At 46.9% G+C, this 22586-nt stretch overlaps 1 protein-coding gene and 1 long non-coding RNA gene across 2 annotated transcripts; one reads left to right on the top strand and one right to left on the bottom strand.

Moving 5' to 3' along the window:
• On the bottom strand, positions 1 to 11239 carry LOC309357314. The gene is made up of 3 exons (XR_014163082.1): positions 11056 to 11239; positions 8207 to 8339; positions 1 to 110 (listed from the first exon to the last, which is right to left on the bottom strand). It is a non-coding gene; the product is annotated as an uncharacterized lncRNA (long non-coding RNA).
• Positions 470 to 22190, top strand: TEKT5 (tektin 5). The gene is made up of 7 exons (XM_081889246.1): positions 470 to 1106; positions 6113 to 6196; positions 7684 to 7754; positions 8404 to 8547; positions 9895 to 10117; positions 17622 to 17776; positions 21929 to 22190. Exons 1-7 carry the CDS (start codon positions 540 to 542, stop codon positions 22143 to 22145), a joined length of 1461 nt encoding a protein of 486 aa, XP_081745372.1. The 5' UTR covers positions 470 to 539; the 3' UTR covers positions 22146 to 22190.
• Positions 22191 to 22586: the final 396 nt, after the last annotated feature.

Raw genomic sequence — 22586 nt, 5'->3', positions numbered from 1 at the left:
CCTAGTTCTTCTCCTCCTAGCTGTTTACCACCTAGTTATTCCCAACCTTTGTCTTCTGAACTATGTCCCTCTGCAAACCACTGTTCCAAATCTATACTCTCCCACTGCTCCTGGGAAAATTCAGGATCCTGATCCGGAGCAGGTGGAGGCTCCCACCATTTCTCATCTGTGCAGCCCACCTCAGCGCGGTCCCTGACAGATTCTAACCCAGCCACCCCCCAAAATATTTGATCCAGGAGTGGCTTTCTTGCACACTAGACACACTTGTAACGATTACGCCACACCAGACCTTATCGCCCCATGTTTAGAGTTGCCATTTCTGGTTTGGGTTTGTTTATTTTTTTAAAGATACATATGTTTTTAGGAAACAAAATAGGCAGGCTGAGTGAGCCTCGCAGGACCCCTTTGCTGGGGCCATGATGCCCTCACTAATCTTCTGTGACACCGTCACTGAGTCACAGTGCACGGGGCAGCAGCCTCTGCCTTGTCTCATGCCCCTGACCTCCAAGCAAGGTTGAGTGGCTGGTTCAGGGAGTTAGATGGAATTCCTTGGCACTACCCAGACTGCCAGCTACTGCGGACCTCGGAAGAGTTGCTTGCTTCCAGAGGTGGCCCCAACCAGCATCAGCCAGGACAGCTACCAGTCTTATTACCTGCCAGGCTACCGCTACCTGAACTCATGGCGCCCCAGCTTGTTCTACAAAGTGTCCGCCTTCAGGCCCAACGATGAGGGAGCGGGGCGCCTCTGTGCCCCACTGCGGCCTCCCACCATCCTGCCGTCGGTGCGGTCCTCCTTGTACGCTCGCTACAGCCCCCACGACTGGTACAAAGCCAACCAGCTCCAGATCAAGGGCTCGGAGGCTTACCGGCACTGGGCCGGGAGGCTGAACGCCGACACTGGAAGGCTGGTACAGGACAAAGACCAGCTGACACGGCAGCTGCAGGAAGACTCCGGGAAGAATATCGGGCAGAGGCTAGCGGACATCAATTTCTGGAGGTCCGAGCTGACCTATGAACTCGAACGGCTGCTGTCCGACACCCGCATGTTGGACACAGCCAAGAGGCGCCTAGAATGTGCTGCGGATGAAGCCCAGGGACCACTGCAGGTGGGTGCTAAGGATGGTCCAGGTATAATAATAATAATAATAATAATAATAATAATAATAATAATAATGTTATTATTTGTACCCCGCCTATCTGACTGGAAGAGACGCGGGTGGCGCTGTGAGTTAAACCAAAGAGCCTAGGACTTGCTGATCAGAAGGTCGGTGGTTCGAATCCCCACGACGAAGTGAGCTCCCGTTGCTCGGTCCCTGCTCCTGTCCACCTAGCAGTTCAAAAGCACGTCAAAGTGCAAGTAGATGAATAGGTATCATTCCGGAGGGAAGGTAAACGGCGTTTCCGTGCACTGCTCTGGTTTGCCAGAAGCGGCTTAGTCATGCTGGCCACATGACCCGGAAGATGTATACCAGCTCCCTCGGCCAATGAAGCAAGATGAGCACAGCAATCCCAGAGTTGGCCACAACTGGACCTAATGGTCAGGGGTCCCTTTGCCTTTACCTATCTGACTAGATTGCCCCAATCACTCTGGGCGGCTTCCAGCATATATGAAAACACAGTAAAACATGAAACATTAAAATCTTCCCTATACAGGGCTGCCTTCAGATGTCTACAGAAGGTTGTATCATTGGTTCTTTCTTTGACATCTGACGGGAGGGCATTCCACAAGGCGGGTGCCACCATCGAGAAGGCCCTGTGCCTGGTTCCCTGTAACCTCACTTCTCATAGTGAGGGAACTGCCAGAAGACCCTCGGAACTGGATCTCAGGGTCTGGGCTGAACAACAGGGGTGTTCTTAACTTCTTTAACACTCTTGGTTTGGTATGCAACTGTGCTGAGAAGTCATTTGGCTTTTTGCTGGGCAACCTCTGTGGCCAAAGTGGTGGTCCGCCCTCCCTCCCTCCGCAGAACCATTCCCTGTTTCTAATATCAAAACAGCACGACTCCCGGATCTTCAAAACGACAGTCAGGCTGCAAGCCCTTGGGAGTACTGTAGTTTATTGCTTGTTTCCAGGGCTTTATTTCAGCCAGAACTCACTGGAACTCAGTTCAGGCACCTCTCAGATGGGTGCCATTGCCTTTGTAAGAGAAAAAGGGAGGCTGTGCATGGTGAATTCTGTCACCTCTTTTTCTAGAAAAATAGCACTGCTCGTTTCCAACGTTGTGATACCTTACCTTTCCATAAAACCGCAATAAGGGCAATCAGCAGAAACAAGATAACCAACAAATCAAGTATGAGTAAGAAACCACCATACCACAAAAAATAATAATAACCTAAAAGCAATGATCTAGATCAGAAATGTCCAACCTGTAGATCGCTGTGGTGCTCCCGGTCGACTGCAGGAGTAATGAAAGTGATCACCCAGTTTCTCCTTAGTGATTGCGGCGCACCCCTCCGCCGGTGCTGCTTAGAAAGGTTGTATTTGCTGCGCTGGCAGCAAGTGGGGAAAGGAGGGAATGCCCCCCAAAAAGCTCAACAACAACTCTGGTGTCTTTCCCTAAAAAAAGCTCAAGAACTATGGACAATGACAATAGGTAGATCACTGCCAGTTTTATTATACTTGGAGTAGATCGCAGTCTCTATAGAGTTGGTCGTGCCTGATCTAGATGTTCACAAACAACCACAGTCAAATCTTATTTAAAAACACCACTCAGAACAGGTCCACTGAGAAAAAGCTATTTGTAGTCACTTGGGTTAAACCACAGAGCCTAAGGCTTGCCAATCAGAAGGTCGGCGGTTCAAATCCCTGCGACGATGTGAGCTCCCGTTGCCTGGCCCCTGCTCCTGCCAACCCAGCAGTTCGAAAGCACGTCAAAGTGCAAGTAGATAAATAGGTACCGCTCCGGCGGGAAGGTAAATGGTGTTTCCGTGCTGCTCTGGTTCGCCAGAAACAGCTTGTCGTGCTGGCCACATGACCTGGAAGTTGTACGCCGGCTCCCTCTGCCAGTAAAGCAAGATGAGCGCTGCAGCCCCAGAGTCGACCACGACTGGACCTAATGGTCAGGGATCCCTTTACCTTTACCTTTAACACAGCCTTCTCTTCTCATGAGGTGGCCAAAGTATTGGAGCCTCAGCTTCAGGATCTGTCCTTCCAGTGAGCACTCAGGGCTGATTTCCTTAAGAATGGAGAGGTTTGATCTTCTTGCAGTCCATGGGACTCTCAAGAGTCTCCTCCAGCACCATAATTCAAAAGCCTCAATTCTTCGGCGATCAGCCTTCTTTATGGTCCAGCTCTCCCTTACATACATCACTACTGGGAAAACCATGGCTTTAACTATACAGCCATTTGTTGGCAAGGTGATGCCTCTGCTTTTTAATATGCTGTCATTGTTTTTCTCCCAAGAAGCAGGCGTCTTTTAATTTCGTGACTGCTGTCACCGTCTGCAGTGATCATAGAGCCCAAGAAAGTAAAATCTCTCACTGCCTCCATTTCTTTCCCTTTTATTTGCCAGGAGGTGATGGGCCCAGTATAGCCCCCAAAGGGGGTGTAGTCCAGACGTGGGTGTGGGGCTGGACCAGCCTGAGATCTGTCGGATCTTGGACCAATCTCCCTGCCACTGGGTGACAGCATCGGACACCAATTTGGGCCCATTCACTGCACCAGCTCCAGACTCCCGAAGCAATCTTACTGACCCCTCTCTGCTCTGCCACTTCATAAAGAACCACTGTGGGTGTAGGTTTGGACTGCACCCTCAGGTTGTTGCAGTGGGAACGACAAATAATATTGGGGGGCACACAGAAGAAAATGGGCGAGGTTCACTTAACCAGCCCTGTCGCCAGAAGCCCTGAGCGAGGACGACTGAAGGGCGGTGTCAGGGAACTGCCATCGGAGCCAGAGGCGGAAGGAAGGCTCCAGAGGGATGCCGGAGAGGGTCCCAGCAGGGAGAGAGGCAGCCCATCTGCTGGGGAAGGAAATCAGCGTAACACCAGTGGAGAAGGGGGGCAGATGGGGGAATCGGCGAGGGGACTCCAGGACTCCTCGCCGGAGACCAGCGGGGAGAGCACGGGTCCTCCGCTGCCCACACCCACCCTGCGCAGAAGACTTCCGCGCAGGGAGAGTAGGCGGAGACTTGGCGTCAAAGAACTTCTTTGCTGGAAGAAGTTCAAGAAACGCCCACTGACGGATTCTGCCAGCGACTGAAACAGCTACGAAGTGAAGGGCTGTCCAGACAGAATGGTTCAACCAGGCAACCTAGCCAGGAGTGGCGGCAACTTACACACAAGCAACCCCTATAACCATTACAGGCGGTTTCCGAACTTCTTCAAAGACAGCCCCATGGGGCCTTGCTAGATGCTTTATCTGTGCGCTCGGGGATCACTTCTTTAACCCAGCTGTTGAGAATCTTTGGTTTCGGAACAAAAAAGCGTGTGAGCTTCCCTTAAGCTGTAGAAAAGTGCACACAACAAACAGGCCCCAAAATTCAGAGAGTAAATGGCAGGCTTTGTTGAACAGTGACATGCAGTGGTTAAGGCTGATAGCACCCTTGCCCTGACTCTTCCTAGTCCGGTCTTGCTTTGAGTCTAAAACTGGCCACAAGGTGGTGTACTAGTCTCGCTTTTCAAATAGATGCGGCTCAGTTTTCTTTTGGGTAGAGCAGCCAAGTCGAGTTGCAAGTCCCCTTCAAGCCTGACAGGGGTCTAGAGGCAGAAGTGGAAAGTTTCCAGTAGTGTAGCGAGCCCAGGATGTGTGGGTGGTGGTCCACACTGGAAGGGAGGGGTTATAGGGAGGCACAGAAGTCTGTACTGTGCATTGGGGGTTGGGATTCTGGGGGGCGGGGGAGCTTGAGGGTGGCCCAGTGGTTGTTGCGTATGTGTTGTGCGTCCCTGAAATCGGCGGCTGTCCTAAAAGAAGCTGATCCACTTTGATTTTCACCCAAAAGCTGAACAACTTTGGTCTGCCCCGTGCGCCAGGGTGGGTTGCTACGCCACTGAAATCTCCTTTTAGTTTTTCTCCTTCCACATCCACAACTTTGTGCCACGTGTTGTGGTTGGATGAAACAATACTGCTGTCTTCTGGAAAGGGAATCTGATGCATCTTCTTCAAGGACATTCAAGATTTGCTGTATCTGAAGTACTTGGGCTGGGGTATTGTTTGGCAAAAACAGCATACAAAAAATTATATCAGGGTGAATTGTTTCGCAAAAATCTGTGCATTAGGCAAAATTGTGTCCAAAAAAAATGTGGCGATTAGGAGATATTCATACCCACAACACCAATGAATTCTCACGAGGACCTTTTGAAACAAATGAATTGCAAACTGATATGGAAACGTGGAGATCTGATTGCTGACTGATGGCTGAAGTGCCCGTAATGTCTGCAGCTTAGGCATTCAGTTGGACAAACTTGAAGACGTACAAATCTTCCCTAAGCATCAGCACTTAATAATAAGGCCAGATATGGAAGAGGAAAACATACATTAATCTGTGAATTTTCAGTGGGGGGGGGAATGCATGTAGACAAGTATTTAAATATAATTTTTAAAAGGTATCTCCTTGGAAAATACACATTTTGATTCTTTCTTTTTTTTGAGATGACAGCAGCATTGGGGAATCCAGGAAGTGTGAAAGTCAGTGGATAACTAGCAGTGCAATACCAACCATATCTATCTGCTGAGTAATAAGTCTCATTGATGGGGTTTACTCCCATGTAAGTAGGGTTAGGCTTGCAGCCTCAGCGCTGTTCTACACCTTAGTTTGGGGAAGTGTGGATCAAATAGTTTTTGTGTCAAAATTCACAAAAAAAATTGAATTCCTTGTGTGTCCTTAGGCTGACCCGGGGGGGGGGAGGTCCAGTAATTTAGCCGCTAATGGGTCTTCTAATTGCCATTTTGATCATCCAGCGCTTTGGATTCTAGCAACAAACATCCATTCATCCACATGTTGTAGTTACAGGTTAACCATTCACAGATATATTTGGAACAGTTTTCTTCCTCTATTAGGAGATCGAATGCGGAAAAGAAAAACACCTTGCCATGTTTTCCCAAAGACTCACTATTAGTCTTTACCCCTCTGAAGGAGTTATCTGAACTCGTGGTTTTCTTGTCTGCTTTCAGGTGGCTTTGGAATGCTTATACAATCGGGAGAAACGGATGGGCATCGACTTGGTCCATGATGACGTGGAAAAGAATCTCATCCAGGTACAGCGAGCCTTGCCGGCTTTGTGAAATGAGTTTGCAGAAGGTAGCCAGAAATAGCCCTCGAGACAGGTGTTCTGTTTTCTTGATAAAACCCATTTCTTGGATTCTCCCTTGGCTCTCTATCTTGCTCAGGGAAGTCCAAGTTTGACCTGAAATTTCAGAGCAGCATTTCCCAGCCTCTGGGTCAATGACCCGCAAGCGGATTCATGAATCCTGTGTGAGTGGATCAGGGGCTTTAGGAGTAAACCCCAAACAATTATGGCTTGTGACCGATGGCTTTATGTTGTGTTGGCATGTGGTCATGCTGTGTTGACACTTGTTGTCAAACACCAGAAATGCTAGAGTCTTGCATCTTAAGACCTGGGAACCGCGATCTGGTGGCAGAGAAGACCTAAGGTCCAAAATTCATATGATAATAAATCATATGCATAAACCAAGCACAATTTGAACCTAAAGCCAGATTATAGTACATAGGAGATAGTTGTGTTCCTTAATATTTTTATTTTTATAAAGCTCAAGAGATGTACATCACAGGTGTACATTGGAAAGGGCCAGGGCCAGGTTTTAAAGCTATCCCCAAAGTGCATTTAAATTCCCTTTTTTGGGGGGGTAGGGGGATTTTGTGCATTGTTACTCAGAAGTCTAAAGTTTAGCTGCATTAGATTCCTTTCAGCATTATGCTATTTTCACGCCAGAAACAAGTTTAGGAAAACTGGCCCAAACCCAAACTGACATAAAATTTATAATTATTTTAGTGCATTAAAGCAAAAATCAAAACAAATTTTAAAAAGCACCTTAATTTAAGGAAAAATAGATTTATGGATGGAGAACTAGGACTCATTTTATCACATTTGAGATGTGCTATCCTCCCTCAATGGGCATTTATTATGATTGCATTTCTATCCTACCAAGATGTTCAAGGTAGCACACGTCTTTAAACCTCTTTTGCTGCCTTGATGCACAGCTGTAGTGGGCGAGGAATCCTTTGTCTCTATTCAAGCCTAAAGCTGTAGAATCAAACTTCCTGGTTCAGGAATTTTGTGATCAGCTTTCCATAAATCACTCGTTCGTGCTAAGATCCCTATTGAGGAAGACATGTGTGGGAAGCAACTTTTGTAGTACGAGAAGCAGAATGCAACCAGAAATCTGTGCACGTTCCCATTGTTCACCGGTCCCCAGATTTCTGGGGTCTGGGGACAAATTTGGAAATGTACAAAACTGTCATGGGTACCACAAAACACGGATGCTCAACACACACCCTTCAAAGCTCAGGCAAGACATCACCAGCCTGGGAAGAAAACAAAACACAGACCTAAAAAACCAGGCAAGCCCTCTCCCCAAGAAAGCAACAACATCCCAACCAAACAACCGCAACAATGGGAAGGGCAGGGAGGCTTGGTGGATGTTGAGAATGTCCGATAAAGGATGCTCTTTCAGCCTCCATTTTTGCAGGATCAATGACAGCAGGTGTCTATTTTCCGTTACAGGAGGTTGATCTGATCAGAGCATGCCAAGAAAGAATGAGAAAGCTCGCAGAAAGGATTGAACAACAAATTAAGTAAGTTTTTAAAACACACACACACAAAATATACATGGCCTTTAAAGGCAGCTGGTGAATTGGGCACCCCGTTCATTTGCGATGTCTCAGCCACAGTTAAGGCTCAGCAGCCTTTGCCTCGAGAAATCCTCTTTTAGTGTGTAGTTCTCCAAAGGATGGCCATCAGGTCTCTTGGCAGTTCTCAACAACAAAAGCCCTTTAACCTTCCTGGGTTGCTCGGCCATCTGGAATGGACCCAGAATTCACAACACTACCCAGGAAGTCACACCCAGCCCTCAAAGGGAGGAACGGCAAAAGTTTCCCTGCTGCTAAAAAAAGAAGTAGCATAATTGTTGGTACTACTGGGTTTTCCTTTAACCCCACCCCCCTATGGGGTTTCTATAACTTCACAGCAGCCAGAAATCCAACAGTTAAGGCATTTACTGGCAATAATATTGGTGAGTCTTCCTTACCTGTTCAGCTTCTGCCTGGTAAAAGGCACCGGTGTCATTCCGCCCATATTTTAGGCCGAAATCCACAGCTTGTTTTCACGGTTTTTGAATATGGAAATGGAATTTCCAAGACTTCTTTCTTGCCCATTGTCACCTGCAAAAATGCTTTAAAATTGTAAATATGCTGCTATAACAAAAATCCTCGTCCTCCTATATAGTGTTAACAGAGATGCCCAACATGCTCTTGAGAGGGACCTTGGAGACAAGAACTCGGCCCATTTCATCGATGAGAAGTGCTATAACCTGAGGAACACGTCCGACAGCATCAATTTCTACCACGGAGTGGAAAAAATAGATGGAACGTAAGTCTGGGGCACTCTGCTTATAATAGCCATTGCTAGTTTGGGTTATTGAGCATGCTGGGTATATGACAGACACCAAGCCCACACCTCTTAAAATCCAGGTGTGAAAGCAATCCTAATAAACAGAAAGTAAACTTCCTGGATTTCCAAAGATGAGCAACTGTACCTATTGTACAAAGCAAAGCTTCAGAGTGGGGAGGCCACAACATTTTGCTTCCACTTGGTGTGTTTGTGAATTCGGCCTTTGAACATGCAGAATTTTTTATACAAAATCCTTTTGTATAATTACAAATTGTATGGTGCCGTGTTGTCGTAGATATATAATTTTGTTTTGTTTTTTTTAAAGTACGCCGGCTCCCTTGGCCAATAAAGCGAGATGAGCACCACAGCCCCAGAGTCGGTCACGACTGGACCTAATGGTCAGGGGTCCCTTTACCTTGTGGGACGCGGGTGGCGCTGTGGGTTAAACCACAGAGCCTAGGACTTGCTGATCAGAAGGTTGGCGGTTCGAATCCCCGTGACGGGGTGAGCTCCCGTTGCTTGGTCCCTGCTCCTGCCAACCTAGCAGTTCGAAAGCACGTCAAAGTGCAAGTAGATAAATAGGTACCGCTCCAGTGGGAAGGTAAACGGCGTTTCCGTGTGCTGCTCTGGTTCGCCAGAAGCGGCTTAGTCATGCTAGCTCCCTCAGTGAGATGAGCGCCGCAACCCCAGAGTCGGTCATGACTGGACCTAATGGTCAGGGGTCCTGAGTCGGTGGAAGAAGATTGGAAGAAATTTAAAGTATATCTTCAAAAATATTGTAAAATTAAGGACTGTTAGAAAGATATTGGAAAAAGAAAATTAGGTGGTTTTGGTAGAAATGATATAAAGGATTGAGTAAAAATGAGTTGATGAAATTGACGAAAGAGAGGTCGTTAAACTATAATATATTAAATTAAATTACTTAAATGAAAATAAGGTTGGAAGGATTTGCTGAAAAAAACAATTTGAACTAGAATACAAAATTGGGAGGTGTGAGGAGGTCAAGGAAACAAGTAAAGGAAGAAAGTTATGTAAAGGTTTAATCTGTTCCTTTTCTTTTTTAAGCGAATGTATTTTTATATCTTTTTTTCTTTTTTTCTTTTTTCTTTTTCTGTTGCGGTTGTATCCTTTTTTTTGTATTTTGTATTGTTGTTTTTTTCTTTTTGTAACTTTAAACTCTGAATAAATATTATTTTTTTTAAAAAAAAAATGGTCAGGGGTCCCTTTACCTTTACACAATTTATTTTGCGTAGTGTCCCACAGCACCCTGGAACACAGGACATCATGCTGGTTTTTCATAGTAACCCGGGTTCTTATACCTTGCAGAGTGACGGTCCCCGAGACGTGGGCCAAGTTTAGCGATGACAACATCCGGTATTCACAGAACGCACGGGCCAACACAGCCACCCTCTGCAGCGAAGCGGACCACACCCTGGAAACCACTTCCGACGATATGTGGAGGCAGTGGACAAACACGAATCTGGCCTTCGACGCCCGCATTTCGGAAATAGCGGACTCCAAGAACCAGCTGCAGGCACAGCTGGCCAAGGTAGGAGGGCGCTGGTCTTCAAGAGGCTGGGCGGGTTAGGCAGACACTGCTCTGCTGAGTGCTGGGGATGGAAGAGACTTCAGGAGGAAATGGAGGCAGGAGTGGAAATTGCCCATGTTCCCTCCTTCCTCCTGGGTCCAGAATGGAAACCAAACCAGTGAATATCGCCAATATTTCCCAATACGAAACTGCCCAGCTGCTAAGATCCTTTGTTTTGGTGGTCCCAGAGCTCTCCCATCTCCTTTCCCTAGCTGTAAAAATGTAGCACAGTGGTACCTCAAGTTAAGTACTTAATTCGTTCCGGAGGTCTGTTCTTAACCTGAAACTGTTCTTAACCTGAAGCACCACTTTAGCTAATGGGGCCTCCTGCTGCTGCCGCGCCGCCGGAGCACGATTTCTGTTCTCCTCCTGAAGCAAAGTTCTTAACCTGAAGCACTATTTCTGGGTTAGCAGAGTCTGTAACCTGAAGTGTATGTAACCTGAAGCGTATGTAACCCGAGGTACCACTGTATAAACACTGACAACTGGCCTGCGAGCGCTCCAATTGGAGAACAGCCTTTACCAATGGTGTCATGGGCTTTGAAGACGCTCAAACTCAGGACGCAAGGGAGAAACGTGCTAAGTGGAAGGCACACTTGGCAAACCCTCACCCTGATCAACTCCTGCCCAGAAACCTATGTCCCCACTGTGGAAGGACGTGTGGGTCCAGAATTGACCTCCACAGTCACTTACGGACTCACTGTTAAGACCGTGTTCATGGAAGACAATCTTACTTGGCTACGAGTGATAGAAGAAGAGGAAGAAGAAGAAGAAGAAGAAGAAGAAGAAGAAGAAGAAGAAGAAGAAGAAGAAGAAGAAGAAGAAGGGAGCTCTTCCACCTCTTTTCCCTAGCTGGGCAAACTCTAACTAGGTTTTGGGAAGGAGGAGGGAAGACTCACCAGGCTTTGGGAAGGCAGCGCGAAGGCTGGGGAGGGCCACCCAAAAAGCCCTTGAGGGCCATGAGCAAGGATTCTCCTACCATCTTGCAGTGGAGGGCAGCTGTCCTAGATGATAACTTTTGAAGGCTGCTACGCTTGGCATGGTGGGTGCCATCCTTTCAGTCGAGTGAGCTGGCCTTATGGATTCCTCAGCTCAGGGATGTGTAGACCACCCAAGCTGCACTGTGATGTCACCATGCCACAGAACCCGGACAAGACCCCACAATGGGCGGTCATAAAAGGCATGAGCACGGGAAACGTGGCAAGCCCCACACTAAGGTTGGGCATGACATGAAAAGGAGGTCCGGCAATCATTTTCTTTTCTCCGTCTTTGCTCTCAGTATGGGAGAGGAGGCACATAGAATTGGAAGGGACCCTAAAATCCCAATGTATCGAAATCTCAATGGAGCAGAAAAGATTATTTATGTATGCGGCCATGGCTCTGTGGATGTTACTGGCCGAGAGATGGAATAAAGATAAAGACCAGAGAAAAATGGCAGATTAAGTTGACGGATTATTACGAAATGGCCAAAATGACCGGAAGAATCAGAAATCAGGAAGACTAAAATTTTAATAAGGAATGGGGGAGATTTATCATTTATCTTAAAAATCATTGTAAACAGTTAAAATTGTTACTAGGGTTGGAAGAACACTTGTAGTTTAATGGTGAATTTTGGATATAATGGAGATGTAAAAAAATTGGATTATTACAAAAGATGCAAGAGGAAATGACTAACAATAGGACCCACAAAGGGGAGAAGTCCAGGAGTTTCTCTGGAATCTTGTTTTTATGATGTATGTTGGATATGTGGTTGTAAAACTTTAATTTGAAAAACCAAATAAATAAATTTAATTTAATTCTTTTTTAAAAAAGAATTGGAAGGGACCCTGGGGCTCATCTAGTGCAACCCCCTGCAATGCAGGAAAATGCAGCTGATCCTTACGGGGATCGAACTTGCATCCTTGACGTTATCGGCACCATGCTTCTAACCAAGCGAGCTGTCCAGGCTCAGTGAATTGTGACAGTGTGACAGTGAATTGCTGCTTTCAAGTAAAACTTGTTCAATATTGGCCATGATTCTGGTGCTGTTGATCCAAGAAGAGAAGAAGAAGAATTTGGATTTGATATCCCGCTTTATCACTACCCTAAGGAGTCTCAGGGGACACGGGTGGCGCTGTGGGTTAAACCACTGAGCCTCTTGGGCTTGTTGATCAGAAGGTCGGCGGTTCGAATCCCCGTGACAAGGTGAGCTCCCGTTGCTTGGTCCCAGCTCCTGCCAACCTAGCAATTCGAAAGCACATCAAAGTGCAAGTACATAAATAGGTACCGCTCTGGCAGGAAGGTAAATGGCGTTTCCGTGCGCTGCTCTGGTTCACCAGAAGCGGCTTAGTCATGCTGGCCACATGACCCGGAAGCTGTACGCCGGCTCCCACGGCCAGTAAAGCGAGATGAGTGCCACAACCCCAGAGTCGGCCACGACTGGACCTAATGGTCAGGGGTCCCTTTACCTTTAAGGAGTCTCAAAGCGGCTCACAATCTCCTTTCCTTTCCTCCCCCACAACAAACACTCTGTGAGGTGAGTGAGGCTGAGACACTTCAGAGAAGTGTGACTGGCCCAAGGTCACCCAGCAGCTGCATGTGGAGGAGCGGAAACGCGAACCCGGTTCCCCAGATTACGAGTCCACCGCTCTTAACCACCACTACACCACAATGGCTCCAAGGCAAAGACACAGCATTATAGAATTGTAGGTCTGTGGAGTTGGAAGAGACCCCATCAGTCATCTATTTCCACCCTCTGCAATGCAGGAATCACAGCTAAAGCATCCCTGAGAGATGGCCATCCAACAGAAAATAGACTTGCTCCACCTTCCATGCGATAGCTCTTCATATATTTGAAGATAGCTATCATGTCACCTCTCAGTCTTCTCTTTTCCAGGCTAAACATACCCAGCACTCTCTAGTATAAAGTCATAAGGCTTGGTTTCCAGATCTTTGATAACCTTGTTTCACCCAATATTGACTCTTAATACCTATATTTAATGAGCATTTCAAAAAACCCAACCTTTTCCATTTTAAAGAATGTTTTTGTGTGCAGGAGAGAGAGGGTTCAAAGAAATCAGGACAAATGCCGCAGAAACTGTGGATGCTGTATAACCTCCCTGCAAACGTGGTGCAAAAAATTAAATGCATCTCGATGAAATTGATAACTAGATGAACTGGAAGTGAGAAAGCATGAATTCAGAGTCAAAGCGCCACAGGTGCCATTCAGGAGAGACTCTTTGGCACAAATTGCCTCTGGAATCTGTATGCCGCGAATACGAAGATGATCTTTTATGCATAGCAAGCCTATTTAATGAGACAATATATAGAGTCACCAAGCAAGAGGCATGCACTCTGTAACACTGGTGGATGTATTTATGTGTTTTGTTTTTAATTTCACAGTTGCTGCAGTCATTGTTCTCTTAAAAACAATTAACAAAAAATAGCACAGTTGAAACAACGACGCCAGGGATTGTCGGGAGTGGGAGATCCCAGGCTTGCAGCATTCTTTAACCTCCCTCGTCTGGAATACCACTTGACACATTTTAGCCACCCAATTTGAATGCCAAATTTGCTAGGTGGTTCCTTATTCACACTGAGACGCACCCCTTTTGTGTATGCATGACGCCGCAGTTCTTGCTCCGTGTGGAATTTTGGATAAGGTGAACGCTTGTGTACAGGAGGTGGGGAACCACAGAACGCGAGAGAGAGAGAGAGAGAGAGAGAGAGAGAGAGAGAGAGAGAGAGAGAAGAAAGCTTCGGGAAATGGTGGTGGGGTGGGGTGATTGGCGGTTCCAGCAGTGGCAGGCAGAAAGGAAGGAGGTGTCTGCCTTCTCCGCAGGCAGAAGCTGCAGATCCATTCCAGCCTTTTTCTTCTGCCTGCACCAGTCTCAGCCTCATGGCTCTGTCTCCACCTGAGCTCCCTTGGCCACTGTTTGTGGAGAGAGATATTTGGGGGCGAGAAGTTGCTTTTGAGATGCACAAGCAAAGAGGAGGAGGAGGAAGAGGAGGAAGAGGCATTGCACCCTCAGCCCTCTCCAGATCTGCCCTGCCTTTGGAAATCTTGCCACAGCTATTTTTCTCTGAAGTTTAAAATCTCCTGTTTTGGCTTCTTGACCCCTCTTGTTCTGGTTGCTTTGTTTGTCGTCATCCCCTACCTCTTTCTTGCTCGTCTTGTTGTTTTCCAACCTCCCTTCTTCCTTCATTGAAATAAAATAAATAAAATATCCTGGGTGCACACCTTAATGAAATGTGCTGCACTCACCTATTGCAGAATATTTTAAAAGGAGGGGCATTACCATAAAAACTGGGTGCAAGGTGCGCTTTGTCCCTGCCTACGATGGAGGTGTGGTGGTGGAGATTTGCACAAATGGTGAAGGATGCCAGAGGGCAGACTTGTACTTTGTTCTCTGCAAGAGATGGGTGTACGGTTTGGCAGCTGTATATATGAACTGATCTCCACCCAGCCTCTGGAGTGTGTTGTTGTGTGTGTGTGTGTGTGTGTGTGTGAGAGAGAGAGAGAGAGAGAGAGAGAGAGAGAGAGATTTGCTTCCTAATTCTTGGAATATAGCCACAAAATGATGTCGTTTGGTGCAATACAATCTGGTGACTTTCCCCACCAATCCGTTCAAGTCCTTTCAAGTGATTCGAGTTTAATCTGGACCAATGTGTAAATCGCAGTGTGCGATCCAAAGCCACTTGTAGCAAGTTTCTGCCAGGTGTGAAAGGTAGTTGCTCTGTAGAGACAAGCCCCTGTCCCTCTCCCAGCTTCTTTCAGCTTCTTAATTATACTTTTAAAGCGGAAAAAAGGAAGAAGACAGGAGACAGCAGCCAGGAAGGCAGGATGACCTTAAAACCAAACATACTATTAAGCTCCTAGTTGTGGGCTAAAAAGACGAGGCAGTGTTTGGTTTGGGAGTTCACTTAAAGGTTCAAACAATATTTTGTTTCGGAGGCTGCCAAGGGAGGAGATTTCTGCCTGCGTTATCAGTTATCCTCTTCCTCTGGGGGCACCATCTGGCAGGAAGGTCTCTTGCAGAAGCCCCCGGGGAACAAATCGGCCCTTTGCCAGAGGGCCCAAAAGGCGGACATGTATGCAATTCTGAATTAGGGATGGGGGAGAGATTTGATGCAGTTGACATCTCATGTCAAATCTGCCAAACTCGCCTGAGTTTGAACCAAAACACAGCTGCCTTTTGAAACTTGTATTTCCCCGAATTTTGCAGTGACGTTGACCATTAAGTAAAATAAGGAGGGGAGTGTGATGCAGCAGTAAGCCTAAGCCGTAGAACGTTTAAAAACATCTTAAACAGTGGAGCTAAAACCATAAAACTTAACTAAAAGCTGGAGGGTTTGATTAATGTTGCCGTGGTTGTTGCCAACTCATTGGCAGATCCTTCCTAAAAAGATCCACGCAGATTTCCCATTCCGATGTACAGTAGTACAGTGGTACCTCAGGATGCGAGCAGGATCTGTTCCAGAGCCCTGTTCACTTCCTGAATGGAGCGCAAGACGCGATGGCACGTCTGCGTGTGTGTGGGTTGTGTTTCGCAGCTTGACGTCATTTTGAGCATCTGTTCATGCACGAGCGGCGAAACCCGGAAGTAACGTGCTCTGTTACTTCCGGGTTGCCCCAGAGCGTAACTCGAACACGCACAACCTGAAGCACATTCAACTCGAGGTATGACTGTACCTTGGTTCTCGAACTTAATCCGTTCCGGGAGTCCATTCGACTCCCGAAACCATTCAAAAGCCAAGGCGCAGCTTCTGATTGGCTGTAGGAGCTTCCTGCACTCAAGCAGAAACCGCGTTGGATGTTTGCCTTCCAAAAAACACTCGCAAACCGGAACACTTACTTCCGGGTTTGCGGTGTTCGAAAGCCAATTTGTTTGACAACTAAGCCCTCCAAGAACCAAGGTACCACTGTATTCTCCCGCCCCCATTCCCCCAGGCACATTTCTTTCCAAAGAAGCCCTGAGAAGGAAATACTTTCCATTTGAATGGGCCCAGGTGTCAGGGACTGGACTGTCCCTTCCCCCACCTCCCGCAAAAGCCAGGGATAGCCGCGCGAAGAATCCCCAGGGCAGCGGGTTGAAGGCTCCCCGCTGCCCTGCGGAGGCTTCTCAGGTTACCCCAGAGCTGCTCAGGAGCTTGTGGGGCGGGCGGGGGAAGCCTGGGTTTCCCGCACTCCCAGCCCCAAAGAGCAGGTCGGGGCTGGCAGGGGAAGCCCGGCTCCCCCCCCCTCAGCCCCAGGGACCACACATTCGCTCCATAAGACACACAGACATTTCCCTTTAGATTTTAAGAGGGGAAAAGTGCGTCTTATGGAGCGAACAATACAGTAGATTTACAGCAGTGGTTTGCATTCCAGTCAGAATTCTCAACAAGTGTTTTCCATAGTGTTTCCCCCTATTTTCCCTAACGTAATGTCACAATGTATGGTTGCATAAGTTTTGTTTAAACTAAAGCAAAAGCTCTGGAGAACTGTGATTTAAACAAAACTTGATACATTCCCTAGTTCATCTTGTTTTCTTCTTACGCTTGCAAAAAAACCCCACGATCCTCCTCTGCAATCTTTCCCTTTAACTGACTAAACTTTGTTCTTTATGACATTGTCTGTTGCTGTACACCTAAACTGAAGCCACTGCATGGAACTGTACTAAAAGCTGGTAGTCTTTTTAAATTAATAAAATTGGTGCTCTAAAACAAGAACAGTGGTTTGCAGAAGGGCATAGTTCAGAGGCTGCAGAGGGGAGAAGCTGGGAAATATTGGGAGAGGAAACAGCAGGAAGAAGAAGAAACATCAGAGGAGAGGAAGCTGACAGACTCAGTGTCTTTAGAAAGCATTCCTGACCCCTCACTCTCCCTGGACCCGGCGGGCATTGAGAGTAGGAGAACAGAAAGCTCGAAGGCGGAAAGCACAGTTCACCTGGCACAAGGGTGATGTAGAATAGGAGAGACGGAGGGGGTGGGACTCTACCTGGAGCAACACCATTGTCTAAGAGAGATGGCATTTCTACATCTCTCTGTGAATATTGAATAAAACACTTGGTAAGAGCTCTTCTCGTTTATCTGCTTCTTGGCTGCCACTGTGGGAGGGATCAGATTCCCTGAAGCCTGACACCAGAGGACGGTGGAGAAAGTCACATCAGTCAAGGAGGCAGCAAGCACGGGGTGGGGGCAACTGTTATGTACTGAAGTTCTCACCCTGGGCCAACAGGGGGATACTGTAGATAGTTTTCACTCAGGTCCACATCTGCAAATAAGGAATTGAAAGTGATGTTCAGTGATTGGATAGTTACAGAAAGTTGTTACTGTTGCGTTGTAGTGGAGCTCTATATAAGCAGGCTGGCTGAACCCTTCAGTTCAGTTCTGTTCTGGCCTGTGAATAAACAAGAGCTGTTTGAAGAATCGCTGTGTTGTCTGATATGTTCACCCACAACTTAATAACAACCATACCGTTTTCTTCTCCTCCTTCTCCTTTCAGACACTGCAAGAAATCTTTCAGACAGAAAATACAATAATGTTGCTGGAAAGAGCCATAATGGCTAAGGAAAGCCCACTCAAGGTGGCTCAGACACGCCTTGAAGCCCGAACATGGCGGCCAAATATGGAGTTGTGCCGGGATGTACCCCAGTACAAGTGAGTGAGCCCCCCCCATCTCCCACCCTCCAGATATTGCTGCCTGAAGGCCTGCCACATTCCAGATCTATTTGCAAAACGCAACGAGGATTATTAGTGCTACAGGATTCGGGGAGTTGGTTTGGATGCCATCTTTGAGCTCCCTTTGCTTTCTATTTCTGCAAGATGGAATTCTGCAAACTCCTATCATCCCTAGCTAGCAGGAGCTGTGGTCAGGGATGATGAGAAACTGTAGTCCAACAATAGCTAGAGACCCATGTTTGAGAAACACAGTGCCGGTAGAAGTGGTCAAACCAGTTGGTAGTCCCTAGCCAAGTCTCCTAGACATCTTTTTCATGACTAAAGGGACATGGGTGGCACTAAGGGTTAAACCACAGAGCCTAGGGCTTGCCGATTAGAAGGTCGGCGGTTTGAATCCCCGTGACGGCGTGAGCTCCCGTTGCTCGGTGCCTGCTCCTGCCAACCTAGCAGTTCGAAAGCACATCAAAGTGCAAGTAGATAAATAGGTACCGCTCCGGCGGGAAGGTAAATGGCGTTTCCGTGCACTGCTCTGGTTCGCCAGAAGCGGCTTAGTCATGCTGGCCACATGACCCGGAAGCTGTACGCCGGCTCCCTCAGCCAGTAAAGCGAGATGATCACCGCAACCCCAGAGTCGGTCACGACTGGACCTAATGGCCAGGGGTCCCTTTACCTTTACCTTTAAGGACACCATCAACCCAACTGCTTTATTGCAGGAGTATTATGCAAGATGCTCTTGACGCAATGGGCCCGTCCACACTGCTGTTTGTCCTGTGATTTCTTGTCCGAGAGGAGTTATTTTTGTCCCACAGCTTTCCCATGGTTTATGGCTGAATTGGAACAAATGCCAATATGCAGGAAACCCGATTTGTTCCAATTCAGCAGTAATCCGTGGGTTTTCCCAGGGAAAGTGGCAGGAGCAAAAGAACGAAGAACTTGGACCCCTGGCTAAGAAATCATGGGATAAACGGGAGTGTGGATGGGCCCAATAATAATGGTTGATTTATTCTGCATTATGTTTGTTACATGACGCTTCCACAATGCAAGTACATTATTACTGTCTGGATGAGCTATAGCGTAACAAAAGTGGAACGTGAATAAACCAGAACATTTGCGGAATTAAAAGTTATGGGACTTCAGCAGGAGTTGAAATGAAGTCGTGTGATTGCTCCAAAACTTTTGCAGGTGCAGAAGCCGGCCTTCTCTGTCAACTTTTCAACCCCTGCTGAGAGCTTTTATATTCTGCCAGGCCGGTGCAGGCAATTAAGAATACATCCTTTCACAATGGCTAATTAATGTCTGCTTTAAACCACCTTTATGACGTTTATTGTACAATTTTACGATTGCTGTAAACTGCCTTGATATATTTTTCATGACATAGAGGTATATAAAGATCTTTATCAAGAATTAAAAATAAATAGTATTGAAGGGGTGATCGTGTATGACTGCCCCGATAGCACCATGAGTGTTCCTCTGTGCATTTCATAGCATCATAGAATAGTGTTGTGGACTATACTTTGCTCCTCACAGAACTACGGTTCCCAGGGGCACCCTCAGCAAACTACAGTTCCCAGGATTCTTTGTTGTGGGAGGAATCCTCCGCTTTGGCATGGATGTGACTGTTGTAGACTGCATCTCCCATCATCCCTGACCATTGGCCATGCTGGTTGGAGCTGATGGGAGTTGGAATCCAGTGATAGATGGAGGGCACCACGTTGGCTAAGCATGCCCTATGTTTCTGCAAGGCTTCTGCTCCATTGCTCTTTGCTTTTTTCCTAGCCACAAAGGGGCCCGGTGTGCCTCCCCACCCTGTTTTCCCTTCTCATAAAGTTGGGAGACACAGGATGTTTTGACACCAGGCGCTGGCGGCTATCGTGTTAAGGGTCGGAGAAGCTGTTTGCCGAAATCGTTTTTTCGAAGCCACCCTCCCCCTCTGAAAAGAAAAAAAAGGGTTGACTCATTTTTTCCTAGTGCACCTGTATGAGCCTCAGTGGGTGGGAGTGATAACATCTCCAGCAGCACGAAGCGTTTTACAGGATCTGGCTAAGCATCAAAGGGGTTTTATAGCAGGGCTTGCAAACACGGAATCTGCTCCGTCCTCTGCAAGAGCAGGGACAAAAGCGAGAGAGAGAGAGAGAGAGAGAGAGAGAGAGAGAGAGAGAGAGAGAGAGAGAAGAAAGGAGTGTCACACCAGCACACAATAGGAACACAGCAAGCAGGCTTGTTATATTGAGCTTTGGTTCAGCTAGCTCAGTATTGTCTACACTGACTGGCAGCAGCTCTCCAGGGTTTCAGAAATAATAATAATAATAATAATAATAATAATAATAATAATAATAATAATAATAATAATTGTATGGCACCCATCTGTGGCTTCCAACAGATATAAAAAGATCTTACAGTCCTTTTATATCTGTTGGAAGCCACTGTTGTAAACAAAAAATGCCCTTTTCCCTTATGGGGTATCCAAGAGCCCATATAGAGTCCTTACTAAGGTTCCCTATTGGTATGAGAGAATAACAGAGGCCAACCAGAGAATATTGAGAAGCAAAGCAGCTCGTAAGCCTGATCTTTATTGAACTGTTGCAACAGGGTGCTCCCCTCACCTGCAGGAGAGAGGAGGGACCCAGAAAAATGGTGTGCAAGGCCTTATAAAGACTTTTGAAATTGCCACCCTGTAGATCAAGACCACCCCCAGAAACATCATACATACATCACAGAAAAGGTGGTCTAAAACAGAAATTTGAACATTGTTTTTCTCCTGTTGTTGTTTATCTCCTGTCTGGCAGGTTACTTGGTTGGATTGCCTGGGGAGCCTGGCTAGTCTTTTGTAGTGATAAATACTTATTTCCTGGGCCAGGTCACAGGCTCACACCCTATTCATATCTTAAACGTGTCCTTAAGACAGGATTTGTGAAGAAAGAGACAATGGGGAGGTTTTCCAATTTGACCTTGCAGAGAAAACATTTGGTCTGTTTAGGAATCAAAATGGTTCCAGGTTGGCCTTCCTGTGCTGATCTATGTACGTGCTTGGTTGGTACACTTATGAATATTACCATATATCTAAGACCATAAAATTTCTATCACAGCCACCCACCATGACTGGGGCAACCCAGTCAGATAGGGGGGCTTATTATTATAATTACAGTGGTAGCTCGGAAGTCGAACGGAATCCATTCCGGAAGTCCGTTCCACTTCGAAAACATCCGGAAACGAAAGCGTGGCTTCTGATTGGCTGCAGGAAGGTCCTGCAGCCAATCGGAAGCCCGTTGGACGTTCAGCTTCCAAAAATAGTTCGCAGACCGGAACACTCACTTCTGGGTTTGTGGCGTTTGGGAGCCAAAATGTTCGAGAACTAAATGGTTTGAAAACCAAGGCATGACTATATCATCATCATTATATATCCTCCAAGATTTCTCTGATGAAAATAGGGGCATCCTATTCAATCATCATCAACAGTGCTTTTTTTTCTGGCGGTATTCAAGGGTACGCAGTAGCAGTACCTTTTCCCTCCCCAAATGTTAAAAGTGTGGCATTTACTGGAACAACTTCATGGTGAATACTGGCACCTTTTTCCCTGAAAAAAGCACTGGTTGTTGTTGTTGTGGTGGTGGTGATTTTACTATTCATACCCCACCCACCTGACTCGATTGCCCCAGCCACTCCAGGCAGCTTCCAACATATATATATATATAACAAACCCAGATGAAGACAAAAGGGTGTGATTAACTTGGCTGGGAAACAGGGAAATGTCAATGTCTCTTTTGTTACACTTGATGGGTGTTTGGTGGAGGGCAAGGGGAACCATGGGGCAGGGTCCAGGATGCTGAGATTACTGCCACCAGACCTCCCCTTTCATGATGTAACCATGATGTATTAGTGATGTAGTTTGGGGGGGGTGTAACATGGGGATGAGCAGCTAATAAAAGTTTGGGTTCTCTTTTATTTGTGGCTTCCATCTTGTTCCACCTTGTGGCAGGTGGAAGTCCTGTCACGACAGTCTTCAATAAAGACCAAGCCTACTGGCTGCTGTTTTGCTCTGGTATTCCTGGCTGGTGTCCTTGTTTTTTGCCCAAGGGAGACCTCAGATTTCTCCGTTAACAGAGTATCTGTGTCCCCCCAACCCCGTTTCAGGCTGGTGAACGAGGTTTTCACCATCGACGACACGCTGCAGACTCTGAAACTGCGCCTGCGCGAAGCTCACGACACCCTCCAGCTGCTCATCCTCAACAAGTCCAAGCTGGAGCACGACCTGCTGGTGAAGGCCAACTCCCTTTTCATCGACAAGGAGAAGTGCATGGGAATGAGGAAGACCTTCCCCAGCACCCCTCGCCTGGTCGGCTACACCTGAGCTTTCCCGGCGACCTCTGCTCTGACATAAAAGGTTTGCAAATGATGGGAGAACATTCTGCTCGTTTCATTGCTATTTTCTTTTCTTTGTTTGTTCTGATGGCCAACTTGACAAAGGAAAAAAAGAAAGGAAAGAAATTGGATGCCAATAAAACATAAGAGAAACCAAATCGGAGAAAAAAGGGTCGCAGGTTTTTGTTGCTCGGGGGTCTCTTGCTGTGGGAGGAGCTACAGTCCATGCAATGCATCCTGGGAAAGAATTGGTCACGGAGGCTCAACTTTCTGTCCTGTCAAGCCCACCTGCCACCTCAACTTCAGGGCTCTTTGCTCAAGGAAAGCGCATTTGGGACATGCTGCCTGTGTGGTGCAGATTTTTGAAGTCCCAGCTTCATTTTTTTATTTGCTTATTTTGGTGGAATCTAGACACATATTGCTGTGAAAA

This window comes from Podarcis melisellensis, assembly GCF_964234715.1.
Source record: "Podarcis melisellensis genome assembly, chromosome: 14".
In the NCBI taxonomy this organism is placed as follows: domain Eukaryota; kingdom Metazoa; phylum Chordata; class Lepidosauria; order Squamata; family Lacertidae; genus Podarcis; species Podarcis melisellensis.
This window is presented reverse-complemented; position numbering and strand designations above follow the sequence as displayed.